The following is a 15,076-nucleotide window of genomic DNA, read 5'->3' on the forward strand; positions in this document are numbered from 1 at the left end:
CTGTATTTAATAATAATGATATATTATTATTATTATTATTATTATTATTATTATTATTTCTGCAGTGTTTTATTGATTTTATTTAGGACCTTTGTGTGAGGTATTTAGCCTTCTCTGTCAGAGCTCTGGTGCCACAATAAACTGCAATTCCCAGCATTCCCTAGCATTGAATCAGGGCAGTTAAAGCTGCCTCAAAGTGAATTATTTCTGCTGTGCCTTTTATTTATTGATTTAATAAAGTATTATTATTATCATTTTTGCAGTGTGTTTTATTTATTTACTTATTTTCAACTTTTGTGTGTGACTTGAGGCGTTTAGCCTTCTCTGTCAGAGAGAGAGAGAGAGAAAGTGTCTTGGCGCCACCACAAAATTACAAATCGAGTGATGAAGAGCCGTGGCAGTTAAAGCGGTGCTAAAGCGGATTACTGTATTGTTATTATTAACGCGGTTTCCCACAGGAGAGGAGAGAGCAGCCGCCGCCTCGTGAAAGGCCTAATTTGCATACTGCCCGCTGATTGGTCGACGGGGGCTAACGGCCATGCAAGGACTGTGGGCGGAGTCTCTGTGCACTAACGGCCATCCAGGGCTGTGGGCGGGGCTTCTGTGCACCAATGGGCTGGCGGCGTGGCGCCGCGGCCGCTCTTTCCCCTCCTCTCGCTGGTCTCGGCTGAAGAAGAGGAGGAGGAAGGAGGAGAGAAATAGAGGGCCTCGGGCTCCTAAGATGGCGGCTGCAGGAGCGGCTGCTGCTGCTGCGCCTGGCTTCTCTGTGGGGGCGAAGGCGGGCTCTTCCGCGGCCCCCGGCAGCCCGGACCCGGGTTCAGCCAACGCCCCCGAGGAGGAGCTGCCTCCCCTGGAGCCGGGCGAGGTGGGGAGCCGCCTGGAGAGGAGCGCCCGGCAGTTCCGCAACCGGCGCAAGGTCCTCATCCGGGGGCTCCCCGCCGACGTCGCCAGCCAGGTAAAGGAGGAGGAGGAGGGAAGAGGGCTGTCTGCGAGAGAGAGGGAGGCCCCTCTTCCCTGGGCTGCAAGGGAGCCTGATGGCGGTAGAAAACACTGATAGGACTTATACCCAGACAATGAGGAAAGAGAAACAGCGAAGGAGTCCCCATGCCTGGGACCAAGCATGGATAGGGAAGCCAGAAGGATTGGATTAAGAATGGATTAAGAATTAGGAAAGGTCCTAAAATGCAGAGATACACAACTCAACACCAAAGTCCAGCATGCATAGGAAGGGTGGCTGCAGCCAGGAAGATCAGAAGGAGATTAAGGATAGGAGGGGCAGCTATGGAAGAAGTAGAAAAGATCCTCAGATGCAAAGAGATGCAACTGAGCACAAAAGCTCAGCAGTGATAGGAATAATGGGGGCTGCAGCCAGGCTTAATGTCCAACATAAAGAGGGTACTTAACAGCAATGGGAAGAGCAGCTATGGAAGAATCAGACAAGGACCTAAAGAGTAAAGACACACAAGAGAGCACTACAGTTAGAATTGCCCCAGCCATAGTATCCCCCCATCAGCATCTCCAGGGTGATCAGCAAAGGAGGACAAGGCACCGCAAAATGTTGGACACTGATGAAAAAGGAAGGACCTAACCAAATGAAAGCTAAACACAGTAATAAAAATGCAAGTGCATGCTTCTTGGTCATGTTCAAAATGGAGGGCATTTTGGAATTGAAGCGTAGGCTGTGTCCTGGAAAAGGAGGGCCTCTGGTCACCCTGGCCATGCATGGATGAGAGAGCAAAGAGGAGGGCAGATGAGAGGAAAACCAACGCATCTCAAGAAGAGGGTTGAGGATGCTATGGATGGCCAAAAACACAAATTAGTTCCTAGAACAAATCAAACCTGAAATCTTTCTGGAAGTCAAGATGAGAAAACTGAGGCTATAGTAGTTTGGCCATGTCATAAGAAGGCATGATCCCCTGGAAAAGACACTAATGCCTGGGAAGTTGTAGGGATGTAGAAAGAGAGGAAGACCGCATGCTAGATGGATAGACTCTATTAAGGAGCTCATGGGCTTGAATTTGCAGAACTTGAGCAGAGCAGTGGGGGATATGGGGTCTTGGAGATGTCTCATCCACAGGATTGGTGTGAGTCGGAGCTGGCTACAGGGCAGCTAACAACAAGCAAGCAGAATGTGTGGGGGGGGGGGGTTGGTGGTGGGGGTGAAATGGACATTTCTATTTTTGAGGTACCTGACAGCATAGCTAGTTCAAAGTTGGCCTGTCTTAGTGTGAGGGAGGACTCTTTTACCTCTCCACTTTCCATGCATTTCTCTCTCTCACTTGGAGAAGAATGCTGATAAACCAGGCTCTAGGACTATGACTCTGGAGACCAGCTTTCAGTTCCCAGCTGGGCCATGAAACCCACTGGGTGACCTTGGGCAAGTCACGCTCTCTCGGCCTCAGAGGATGGCAGCACCAAACCCTTTCTGAAGAAACGTGCCAGAAAACCATATGATAGGTTCGCCTTTGGGTCACCCTAAGTAAAAAATGACCCGGAGGCAGACAACAACAAAATTCTTCACAACATTACCCCTCACCAGATTTTTAAAACTCTCAATTCTTCTTGCTTTGCATGGTGAGGGTTGTGTGTATGTGTATGTGTTTGTTTTTTGCTGTTCTTTCATCTATAATGAAAATGTTGCTTTACAACAAACAACTCAAAACACCTAAAGCCACTTCTGATGAAGCAGGCTCTAGTCCTCAAAATGTTATTCAACAGCAAATCTTTAAGATGTTGTGAGTCTTCATCCTTCTCGATATGATTTTGGTCCTGCTGTTTACACTTTCATCTCTATTTGCAATCTGCTAGTTGAGTACAGTATTCTGAGGTTTTTGCAACAGTGATAAATCTGTTGGCCTGCAACAAGTTAACACACCCACTAGGATGTAATGCTTTTGTATGTATATAGCATTATTCTTTCCATCAAGGTTTCTAGCCTCTGTGACTTTCTCAGTGCTGCAATATAGGAGAATGGACTGGAAGCAGTGCTTGGGTATTTTGCCTATGTGTTTTTATTTATTTATTCATTTAATGATTTATATCCCGCCTTTCTCCCAAAGTGGGACCCAGAGCAGCATGCACAGATGTACTGTAGAGCATTGACACAGGCAGATGATACAGCAACTTTACTGAAGCTAAACAGGTCTGTGTTTGGTCAGTTCTTAGATGAGAATCCATCTTTGATTTCTGGACAAAACAGAAGGAATGATACAACTATGCACAGAACCACAGATGTATTTTATAGAGATGGAGGGGTTGCACAATCTATTTAGCAAAAACATTTCATTTCTTTAAAATGTCCAGTTTTTGTCCAAAAGTACAAAATAGAGGTTAATTTCCAAAACGGAGACAGTTACACTACATGTCAACCACTCTATATTGTATGTCGGGAACTCAAAGAATTCCACTCTTCGTTATAATATCCATGAGAGGAGGTGCTGGGTCTCTCAATGAAGGTGATAGGCAGTAGGTTCAGAACATACAAAAAGAAATGCTAGTTCACACAGTGCATCACTAATTTATAGAAGCCTTAAATCTATTGCTGGTTGCTTGTGAAGAGGAACATAAAAAATGAGACCAGTTGGGATTTCTGCTTGAAGTATTGTTACCCTTCTTTTCCATCTTATAGTAAGATACTCTGATAAGATTTTAAAAGCATTTCTACTTGAAAACTTAAAACAACAGGTCAGTAATACTTGAGAAAGAAAACAAGTACAGGAGAAAACAGTCAACTGCTACTAGAGATGTTGATTTTGTTGCAAAGTCTATAATAAAACTATGTTTGCATAGCAATTAATCTCTGGATCTCTGGAGCTACAAGTTCTATGGCAGGGAAGGTTCCTCCTGAGTTGAAGCCACCCCTAAATCCACTGGGAGCAGAATGTAGAGTGCTATCTTGGTGACCTGAGTAGAAGGATAGAATCATGTCAAAGAAGATAGTCATAGAATCATAGAGATGGAAGAGACCACAAGAGCCATCCAGTGCAACCCCATTTGGCCATGTAAGAAAACACATAGCATCCCCCGCCAGATGGCCATCCAGTTTCTGTTTAAAGAAGGAGACTCCACCACTGTTCAAGGAAACATGTTCCACTGTCAAATAGCTCTTACTGCCAGTACGTTCCTCCTAATGTTGAGGTGGAATCTCTTTCCCTGTAGCTTGCTTCCATTGCTCTGGGCCCTACTCTCTGGAGCAGCAGAAAACAAGCTTGCTCCATGCTTAATATGACAACACTTCAAATACTTAAACAGGGCTATCATATTATCTCTTAACTATCTTTTCTTCAGGCTAAAATACCTAGCTCTCTTAAGCATCTCCTCAGAGGGCGTGGTTTCCAGACCTTTCACCATTTTGTTTGCCCTCTGGACTCACTCCAACCTGTCAACATACTTTTTGAATTGTGGTGCCCAAAACTGGGGACAGTATTCCTGGTGAGGCCAGACCAAAGCAGAAGGGAGTGGTGCTGTTACTTCCCTCGATCTAGACACTATACGTCTATTAGATCTTTCAAGTAATATGATTCCAAGCCATTTTTATTTTCAATAGTAATAATTAACATTTTTAGATTTTCCTTGGAAATTGGAATGCATCAGGAGCCATTGGAGCTGAATAAGCAGTGAAATCTCAAGAACCAAAGAGCTTGCTGTAATTAAAACTCCATATGATGCATTTTGGGCCATCTGAAAATTCTGAACCTTTTTCAAAGGCGTGTGTGTGTGTGTGTCAATTTATGCCAACTGTATGAATTTCCAAGGTTTTTCTTAGTCAAGGAATACTCAGAAGTGGTTTTGCCAGAGTATTCATGTCAATAGGATGATCATGACTGCAGCCAGGATGGACTTTTTTGGAGCTGGTGTACTGATACACTAGTTAGCATCTATGCAGAGGTACTATTTCTAAAGCCACTATCTGTTCTTTCAGGAGCAAGATTGGCTTTCACAGCAGTCCTGGGAAGGTGTGGGGAAGGGGACAAAGGCAAATGGAAGCAGACTTAGTATGATCCTTAGATAAAAGATGTTGTGAGATGCCTGGATTCATCTTTTCATTTCAGTTGTGCAGGCCAAGCAGGGCTTAAGAGGGAAGGGGGTCTCCTTATCTGCTCTCCATTTTAAAACAAAAACTTGGTTAATTCCAAGTCTTGTCAATATGCAGTGATTCAGAGACTGTTGGTTTATACCGTATTGGATGTGTTCACTCTGCCTTACTTAGGTCTACTGTTTATCGATGGAGAACATTTGTAACTACATTGAGCCAAGTACTCAGCATGGCAGCAGACTAATCTATAACTTCCTTACTAAGTCCACTCATGCTACTGTTTCTTGTAGCATCGTAACTACGTAGCATCACAAGTATGTATGTGAATTATCTAGCTATCCCTGTTGTGAAATATAACTAGAGACTTCAGTAAATCCAATAACATAAAAAATCCACCAGACAGTGATACCTTTCTTGGGACAACCAAAATGGACAATATATATGTTGCAAGCTTTTGAAGATCCACTGGCTTCTTCACCAGGCAAGGTGTTAAAAACCATACAGGAGATGGAAAAATGGAAGATGTTAGTCATAGGCCTGCGTTTTGTTGTTTTTGCTCTCAGTTCAGATAGCATGGATGGGTATTATTTGCAGGCTGGCACCTCCTCCTTCTGACCGTGTGGCAACTGGGTAGTAGTAGTAGTAATAAAATTTTTACTGCAACTGGGAGATTCTCAAAATCCAGGAAAATTAACATCCATTTGCAACACAAAAATATATTTCCTTTGCAATCTTCATCCAGTGTGAAATACTGTATTTACTGAGATAAAAATAAACAAGCATTACCCAGACAGTCTAAATGTCATATCAGGAAAAGTGTTGAACCGAAAGATTTATTTCCTAACAAAGTAGGAAGCAGAACTTGGGGCACTGGTGCAAAAAACCCAGTTGGTTAAGACTTTAGTTTGGGGGGACCACCAAACCTGGGTTTACAGTGCCATTAGTGGGGGAAATTTTCTAATACATTAAAGCTAAATTGCAAGATAAAAGAAATCATAGAAGAAGATGGCATATGTTACTGTAGTTGACATTTGCCCCTTGGATGCACCATTTGTTTAAATTGAACTCTTTTTGTACTTTAATTTGTTTTCCTAAAGCTGGCAGTTTCCAGATGTCTTGGACTACAAACTCCACCATTCAGTTGTTGGTGCAATGATGGGCTTTGTAATCTAATATAGTAAATCTGGAAAATGTTAGGTTGGGGAAGTATGCTTTCTAAGATGCTATCAGTCAGGTGTTATCACTGCATCTCTCTTCTTTCCTTCATCACACACTACCTCTGCCAACATGTATGCTATTCTTTCACCCTTCAAACAATATGTATTGTTTATCTGGATTAGAGAAGATTGAGGAATTAAGGGCTAAAGCCAATTAGTATTCCCAACCACAGTAGATGCACTGAAATGAATGGGACCTGGTTAGCAAGTACTAATGTATGTTCTATTAATTCAGTAGGTGTACTGTAGTTGGGCCTAGAAAAAAGATTTCACCTTTTACCTAAATGAGAGATTGCTAATCTAGTGCAGTACTGAATTATTATCTGCTCTGTTCGGTTGCTACATGCAGTGAAGTTTTATTTTCCGTAGGAGCAATAAAACATGCCAGTTTGGCCTGGTGTCATCCCAGGAAAAGCATAAATGGCTTGATTCTTCTGCATGAATGAACTGGACTTCTTCTGACTACCTTGCAGTGTGACTGGGAGAGTTTATGGAGCACAACAGTAGAAGAATGCATTGTCCTCGCCTTGGATAAACAAGGCTGGGAGTTTGAAACTGAGCTTGGACTACTTTATCTGGCCTATGAGTTGGTGATGAAGGGGCATCTACCAATCTCAACACTTTTTTAAAAAAAAGGGGGGGGGATGTAATTAATAGTTGTAATTATTTGAAGGAAGTGTTATAGGTTCATTCTTGTTTTTCCAGTGCTGTACCTATTTTTATATAAGAGACTAGGACCCAGAACAATGGATGCAAGCTCCAGGAAAAGAGATTCCAACTTAACATTAGGAGGAACTTCCTGACAGTAAGGGCTGTTCAACAGTGGAACAAACTCCCTCAGAGTGTAGTGGAATCTCCTTCTTTGGAGGTGTTTAAGCAGAGGCTGGGTGGTCATTTGTCAGGGATGCTTTGATTGAGATTTCCTGCATGGCAGGGGGTTGGACTGGATGGCCCTTGCGGTGTCTTCCAACTCTACGATTCTGTGATTCTATGATAAGTTTTGATATACCAGACATAAGAAAATAGAAACCAACTTGCTGATCATGACAAGAAAAAGTGTCAGCCAGAGGTAAAATGGAACTCTAAAATAACAGAGTTGAGCCAAAATAGAATGGAAAGAGCCTTGCTAATACATTTTTAAAAGGCTCTTACTTGGGGTGAGGGATCGAGCATGTGTAATGAATTGAGCATTGGACTAGAAAGCCACTGGGTGACTTTGGGCAAGTCACACTCTCTCAGCCTCAGAGGAAAACAAAGACAAACCCTCTCTGAACAAATCTTGCCAAGAAAACCCTGTGTTGGGTTGCCATAAATTGGAAATGACTTGAAGGTACATAATAGCAACAAGAGCAAAGGGTCAAAACTAAACTGCAATCGTATCCATCTACCTCCTAAAACTGGTTTTACTTAATCTGCCCTGGTGGGCCTTTAAAAGAGACTAATGCATTGTCCAAAGAGTCCTGGAGAGCTAAGTTACTTTCCTGTCCCTCATGCTGATCTTCTGTTAGTCTCCCTCTTTCCATAAATTTCTCCTACAAGGTTTAGGCATAGGTAAGAGGGGAAATACCCAGCAAAGTGTAATCTGATCAATTGAGTCCTTACTACTACTACCTACCTTCCAGCAGAAGCAAATAAGTGTGAACAGACTCTGTACAGACATCTGTTGTCCATTAAAGCAGTGAATTTGCATATGATATTTTTAGTCTGAACTAAGTTTGATACTGACTATACTGAGCTTAGCCTTTGTTGGGCTTAAAGTTAGTTAATTCTGCAAACCAGTTAATAATGAATTCTCTTGGTCCAAATTCTGATACAAAGGAGATGCAGTGAGTAAAAATGGGGAAGATGTCTCTTTATATCAGTGCTTGCTTAGCATCATGGTAATTATTTGAACTTCTTGGTGGTGTCATGTAGGGATAAAGCTGAAAGGGCAAGAGCATGCCGCTCCATTCATTTTGGGAGTGATTATAGTTATTGGCATATGTAATTTGTGAATTTTATATATGGAGTGCAGAACTGGCATCTTGTATATCTCAGCTTTATATTTATGTGGAAAATGAAATTATATTTAAAATTGTATAGATAATAGTGAATGAAATACATTGTATTTAAATAAGCATGTGAAAGGGATCTAGAAGTCCTAATACACAACAAGTTGAACATGAGTCAACAGTGATGTGGCAGCTAAATTTCAATGTGACCTGTGGCACATCAATAGGCGTATAGTGTCAGTGATGGCGAACCTTTTAGAGACTTAGTGCCCAACTCAGTGGCGTTCCTGCACTGAGACTTCCCCAGAGACAGTTGAAGTCATGAGAGGGCAGGAGAAGAGGAGGAACAGGCACATACCCCCTCTTCCCCTGCCCTCTCATGGTTTCAACTGTCTCCATGTACCATAGGTTTGCCACCATGGGTCTAGATTGAGGGCAGTAATAACACCACTCCCTTCTGCTTTGGTCAGGCCTCACCTTGAATGCTATGTCCAGTTCTGGACACCACAATTCAAAAAGGATGTTGAGAAGCTGGAGCATGTCCAGGGAAGGGCAACAAAATGATGAAGAGTCTGGAAACCATAAAGCCCTATGAGGAGAGATTAAGAGAGCTGGGTATGTTTAGCCTGGAGAAGAGAAGGTTAAAAGGTGATATGATAGCCCTGTTTAAATATTTGAAAGGGTGTCATGTTGAGGATGAAACCAGCATGTTTTCAGCTGCTCCAGGGAATAGCAGTGGATGCAAACTCCAAGGAAAGAGATTCCACCTCAACATTAGGAGGAACCTCCTGACAATAAGAGTGATTCAAAGTGGAAGACACTCCCTTAGAGAGTGATGGAGTCTCCTTCTTTGGAGATTTTTAAACAGAGGCTTGGATGGCCATCTGTTGAGGGTGCTTTGATAGTGAGTTCCTGCATGGCAGAAGGGGTTCAACTGGATGGGCCTTGAGGTCTCTTCCAACTCTATGATTCTGTGATTCAAATGTGCAGGAATGAGAGTGTGATTGGCATACGTTGTACAGGTTATTGAAGTTTCCTTCTTTTGGCACAGATTATGGTTTATGTTGGCACAGTGTCCACTTTAAATGTGAAAGGTACAATATATCAAGTCATTTAGACTAAGAGCCCTCTTCCGACCACCATCTTGAGGGGGAGAGAGGCCTGTTATGTTTGTTTGTTTGTTTGTTTGTTTGTTTACTTTGTATTGTACTTCCTGTTGTACACCGCTTTGATCTAATTTGGAAAAGCGGTATATAAATAAACATTATTATTATTATTATTATTATTATTATTATTACTATTATTATTATTTAGTAAATGAAACAAATACAGATGGTCCTGTTTTGCACATCCAGTTTTATTCAGAGGTATATTTGCATGGGTAAAAAGCAAGGTTTAATAAGTGGCAGAGAACTGTGATTAAGGAGGGGATGTGAAAAGCCATGCAGGGTATAGCAACCTCCTCTTCTGTGTATTCAGGACTTTTTGCAGGTGCTGCCTTCACATCTTTCCACAAAGGATACCTAGAACATGCCTCATTTTGCTGTTTCTTTGTCTTTCTCAATGTTCCAACATTACAATTGTCTTTGTTTTTCCTATATATTCCAACCCTGTGTGTGTATATATATATAAACGCAGCACAAAGAAGAGCATATTACACACACACACACACCCCTATCATTAAGAAATGGGCACTGTATTAATCACTTGTACTGCTCTTTGTTGCAATGTGACTGCTTTCCCTGTGTGGTCTAGTTAGTCAGTGTTTATGTGTGCTAGACTCTTAATGGTCTGAATCAGAACCGTACTTGAACAATTTCAGTCACTGCTTTGAACCCAAAAGGGAACTCAGAGTTGAGCTAAACAAATGTAAAGTCTGAGTCTACACCTCAAATTAATTTGAAACATGTAAAAACTAAGATAAACGTGGCTGGTGGGATCTAATATTGTTTCATTTGGTGTCGTAATTGTGCATTTTAGCTGGAAAGAAACGCAGAAGGAGATAAACACCATTTCTTTAAAAATATCTCTTCTGTTAAGATTGCATTTACACCAGTGTTCTGTCATGATGCAGAATGTCTGATCAGTAAAAAGTTTGAAACATCAGAGGACATCTTTACTGAGTATGTTTAATATTATTGCATGGAAATGGCTCAACGGTTTACCAAGTAAAGTTTGACCCTGTGACCTGCCTTCATTGTTTGGGTGGGATCACTTGATTTCCAGTCTCTATTGATTGCTGCTAAAGAATCACAGGCAAGCTTCTAGAATTGCCTTTAATTGGTGTATCTGCCTTTTCAAGTACATAAATAGTTCCCTTCCTAGGGTTTGGCTACGCTTATACCAGAGTACTGTAGTGTGGTGTAGAGTGTTTCAGGCGGCTTCTGGGAGGTGCATTTCAAAAGAAGATTGTGCTTGCACGGCTATGAACAAGGCTTCCTTTAAAAGCATTTGGTCTCATGGCCAGAAGGTGGACCGGGGCCAGCTGGCTTGCTGAGGTGTGACCTTGAAGAAGTTTGACTCTTGTGTCTGAAAAGAACATGACCTCATTTGGAGGAAGTGCATTGCACTGCTTCAATGTTCATAAATTACTTCCTTGCTGGAAATGAAAGGTGTGTTGGGTAATAAGCAAAAGTGTTGCTTCTGGCAGTAGCAAAACACATGCATAGTAACTGGACTGTGGCTGGAAGGTCAGACTGTGTGGCTTTAGGAAGGAATTGGTCCTTGTTGATTACCATTCTGCAATCTATTCAGTATGAATTCTGCAGCAGTACTCTCTTTGAATGCAAGATTATTTCATTTTGTTGCTTTTTGTCTAAAGGAAAAATTTTTGTCAATTGAAAGCTCCAGTTTTCTTCATAAGAACCATTTTTCATACTAGACTCTAATATCTTATGGCCGGAAGCAATAGAGGGTTATTTTTTCTTCTTGGGTCATGGCATCATTTCTATAACATTTGCTCACTAGTGAGATAAGAACTTACTCTCCACCAGGGAAAAAAACTAGGTGTTCTAGTTATAGGAGTAGGTGGGGCAGGGGAATGCTGTTAACCTCACCTAAATCATGTATCTTTGGGTAAATCAGACTCAAGCACAGTCTGGACCAGCCCTGCCATTAGACAGAATGAGCTAGATGCATCAGCAAGCAGATTTTGGATAGCATGAAAAGATAGTGTCCATCATTTACTTTTTTTATTATATTTTCACTTCCAGTCATGCAGCTCCTATCAGATTAAAAATTGATGGTGTGATCTCATTCACGACAACATTCAAGATTTGTACTTTTAAAGAATACAAATGTAGTGACTGGGCTAATTTCAGGGGAGGATTGTTGTTATTATAATTCACTTTTATTCTAATCTAACTGTTTCTCAGCCCTGGGAAATGAAAACATGCAATTACAGGTTTCATCTCCCTTATCCGGAATTCTGAAATCTGAAATATTCCAAAATCAGAACTTGTTCACATGGGTCTGAGATAGTGACACCTTTGCTTTCTGATGGTAAGGGAAGGGAAGAAGACTGTATAGGTAAATATTCCAAAATGGGGAAACTCCAAAATCAAAAAACACTTCTGGTGCCAAGTATTTTTGAAAACAGAGACTCAACCTATAAAATCTGGCATCAACAAAAACAAAATAAATTCTCAGTGTAACTAATACTTTTTTTTAAAAAAATCAATTTACTTTATGTATTCTTGTATATGTTGATAAATTTTAGTCAAAAAAATCACCCCCCCCCCAAAAAAAAAAACTGAGTGAACCTATCCGTGGTTCAGTCCATGGGAAAAGTTGGGTAGGGGGAGGTGGATGGTGGTTGAATCAGCCTTGTGAGTACCCGATATCCTCCTCACTGGGAACCTTGCACTTTTGGGGCATGGACTGAATACAGATATGCCTCCCCCCATTTCACTGACCTAGGAACCAGCCTTGTCCCTGAGACTCAGGCCTTGGACAGTAGACTAACTAGAGGTTGCCTTTGAACATTTGCAGATTGCCCCCTGGTTTCCCCTCCTCTCTCTCTTCCCAGCCTGCCAATGTTTGCCTTTGCAGTAAGTTCCTGGAGCCTGTACAGCGCTTCTCTGGAGCTGGGCTGAGGCAGTGGCGGGCTATGGAAGCAGCAGCAGTGGGAAACGTAGCGTGAGCAGCTCTTTCAGCATTGAATTAAAAAAGGTCTCCTCCTGACCTCTCACTCCCTTCTTGTGATTCTGGCTGGCTCACCCCTTTGCCTGCCTGCCACTCACCTTCATGGGAAAGGATCCAAAACCACCTCCTGTCTTGTAAAGGAACTAGCAGAAATGCCACAACTCAGAAGCTTACATACCCCCTAAGGCAGCAGTGGGAGGGGAGCACAAAGAACTGGCAGCTGGGTTTTGCCACCATTGAGCCTTTTGTCGGAGGTGGGGGGAGCTGACTGTCATTGGTACAGGGCTCATCCTTGGAGGGTGAAAGGCACTGCATAGGCTCCAGCAGTGACTCTCTGCAAAGGAAACTGTGGAGATGGTAGGCCGGAGGCAGGGGACACCAGAAGCATTTTGCACGCATTCAAAATCACCCTGTAGCCATTCTGCTGTCCAAGGCCTGAGCCTTGAGGTCAGTTCCTAGGTCTGCGAAACAGAGTGTCCAGTCCACTCCAAAAAAGAAAGAGGATCCCTGTGAACAGGTCCTCACCAGACTGTCCCAATAGCACTCTGCCTCCCCATACCCTCTGTTCTCTGGTGACTCTGGCATAGCTCTGCATTAAACAGTAATTAAACAGACACGCTCCACATGCTCTGAGATGGTCGACTGTTTATTTGTTTAGAAAAGCCCAGGTTTTGAGCTCAGTGAGAAAAGGCCTTCAACAGAATTCATTGGAGTTAAGGACACTCTCCAAAATGCAGGACTGTTGAATATAAAAAGGCTCTGCACTGCCCATGATGGAGGCAGCCATCATAAATAAAATACAATAAAAATAAATTGGATGACTGGTTGACCTTGAGCAATGGCAAACCCCCTCTATTCAGAGGTAAGCCAGTTCTATGACAATATGACATACTGTGTGACATGTTTAGTCTTTCTTTGTTCAAAACTATAAGATAAGTTTATAGATAGAAATTCCAAAACCTGTGTGGCATTCGTTCCACACTGTAAGATTTAGCAACCAAGTTTAACCAGTCCTTGGAATGAGAAGTAGCAGCGGTGCAGGACTTTTGCCCTCCAGGCAGGTTGTGAACAATGAGAAGTAGTTGGGAGTCCTTTGTTTGAAAGAGATAATATTTCATCACTGCCTCACCTTGCTTTTGTCTGTTGAATTTATGCAGGAAGTACATGATCTGCTGAGTGACTATGAACTCAAATACTGTTTTGTGGACAAGTACAAGGGGACTGGTAAGTAAAGTATATATTAAAGGTACTTTGCCGTGGTGTAACGTGTGGGCTTTGTTTTAACTCTTGATGAATAGAAATGAGTGAACATTCCTTTCTTTCTTTCAAGCACTGCATATAACTGAATAGCCTTTTAATGCTAAGGTGAAGTGATGCCCATGGTAGTTGGTAGTGGTACCCCCCCCCCTTAATGTTCCATTCTTTCTGCTTGCTTATGCTGGTGTGATCATTTTGTTTTCCATGGAGTGTCTTGGTCTTACTGTCCTCTGTGTGTGATCTTTCTTCAGTTGCACACATTGGACCCTGTTTGAAGTGGCTATGGCTAATGACTTCGGTCAGAAAATTAGGAGCCAAGGGATGTAAAGCCCTGTGAGGTCTTGCATGTGCAGCATGGAAGTGTCTGTCTTTGTGCTGGAAACAAAGCCATTGGCCATTCCTGTTCACTGCTGAATACCCCTAACCCCTCTTTATAGATTGGTCAAGTGTGCACATTGTATCTGCTACATCATTTATATCATCCAGTATTTTTGTGTATCCTTGTACTCTGATGAACAGGAAAAGCTTCTGGCATGCATGTAGTTGGTTGCTCTAACACTGGGCTACTCATTCCATCAATCCTAACACAGAATTAGGAAATTGTTGTACTGTGGATAACTTAGTCTTTACCCATTATGCTAAGGCAGAATATCCTGTAGCATCCTTAATAAATGTCCCTGTTATTTTGAGAAAATCATCCATAGATTCAACAGCCTTTTTAGGAAATAATGGGTCTTCAAGTGCAATTATTTTTCATTGGAGTAAGGACTCTGCCATAAATTACCCTCTACTATTCCTCTCACCAGATGTGGAGGACATAGCAGAGGCTAAAGTATTCTACACTCTGCATGGTACCATATCACTGAATTTGGAAAGTATTGTGCATTCCTGTTGTCTAAATTTATGGCCGTGTTATTCTAACACATGAATGCATCAGTCAGTTCATCCTAAAAAAGCATGAGTGCATGCAGTTCCCAACTGTGTGAACAATTCTTTGTTGGGATCTAGTAGATGAACTCCCTGTTGATCAAGAGAAAACAGAACTGATGTACATACTGTTTGGAGATGTCATATGGCTGCTACTAACTGTTCAGCCAGTTGGGATGCAGTTCCAGAATTTAATTCTCTGTAGGGAGATGGTGTTCCTGCAAGTCCTGTTTCTTGTATCCCAGTGGGTGATTTTGAAGTTATTTTATGATTCCCCCTCCCCCAAAAATAAATAAGAATTGCAGCAAAATGGCTGGCTAAAATGTTAGGAGCTAACCACGGCTATAGAAGTGAAAATTTGCCACAAGGCATAGCTGTGAGAATATTGATGTGAGTATGAAGAAAAGGCTTTGTGGTTGAATGCTTTCAAGTCATTCTTAACTTAATGTGGCCATACCTTAAGGCCTTTCCCTTCATCTGAGGCTGAGAGAGTGCAGCTTGTCCAA

General features: G+C 42.0%; 1 protein-coding gene across 3 annotated transcripts in view; it reads left to right on the forward strand.

The window, feature by feature from the left end:
* The first annotated feature begins 617 nt into the window (after positions 1-617).
* RAVER1 (ribonucleoprotein, PTB binding 1) overlaps positions 618-15,076 on the forward strand; it is a 37,672-nt gene continuing 23,213 nt past the window's right edge. For 2 of the 3 annotated variants that reach the window (XM_089487177.1, XM_089487187.1), the window contains exons 1-2: positions 618-955; positions 13,544-13,610. In XM_089487177.1, the coding sequence (XP_089343303.1) occupies positions 722-955; positions 13,544-13,610 (301 nt within the window). In that variant the 5' untranslated portion in view covers positions 618-721. The remainder of the gene's footprint in view (positions 956-13,543; positions 13,611-15,076) is intronic. The other variant, XM_089487196.1, reaches the window with a different exon arrangement.

Source organism: Sceloporus occidentalis, unplaced genomic scaffold (genome assembly GCF_023333645.1).
Source record: "Sceloporus occidentalis isolate IW3139 unplaced genomic scaffold, rSceOcc1.0.p SCAF_1, whole genome shotgun sequence".
NCBI lineage: Eukaryota > Metazoa > Chordata > Lepidosauria > Squamata > Phrynosomatidae > Sceloporus > Sceloporus occidentalis.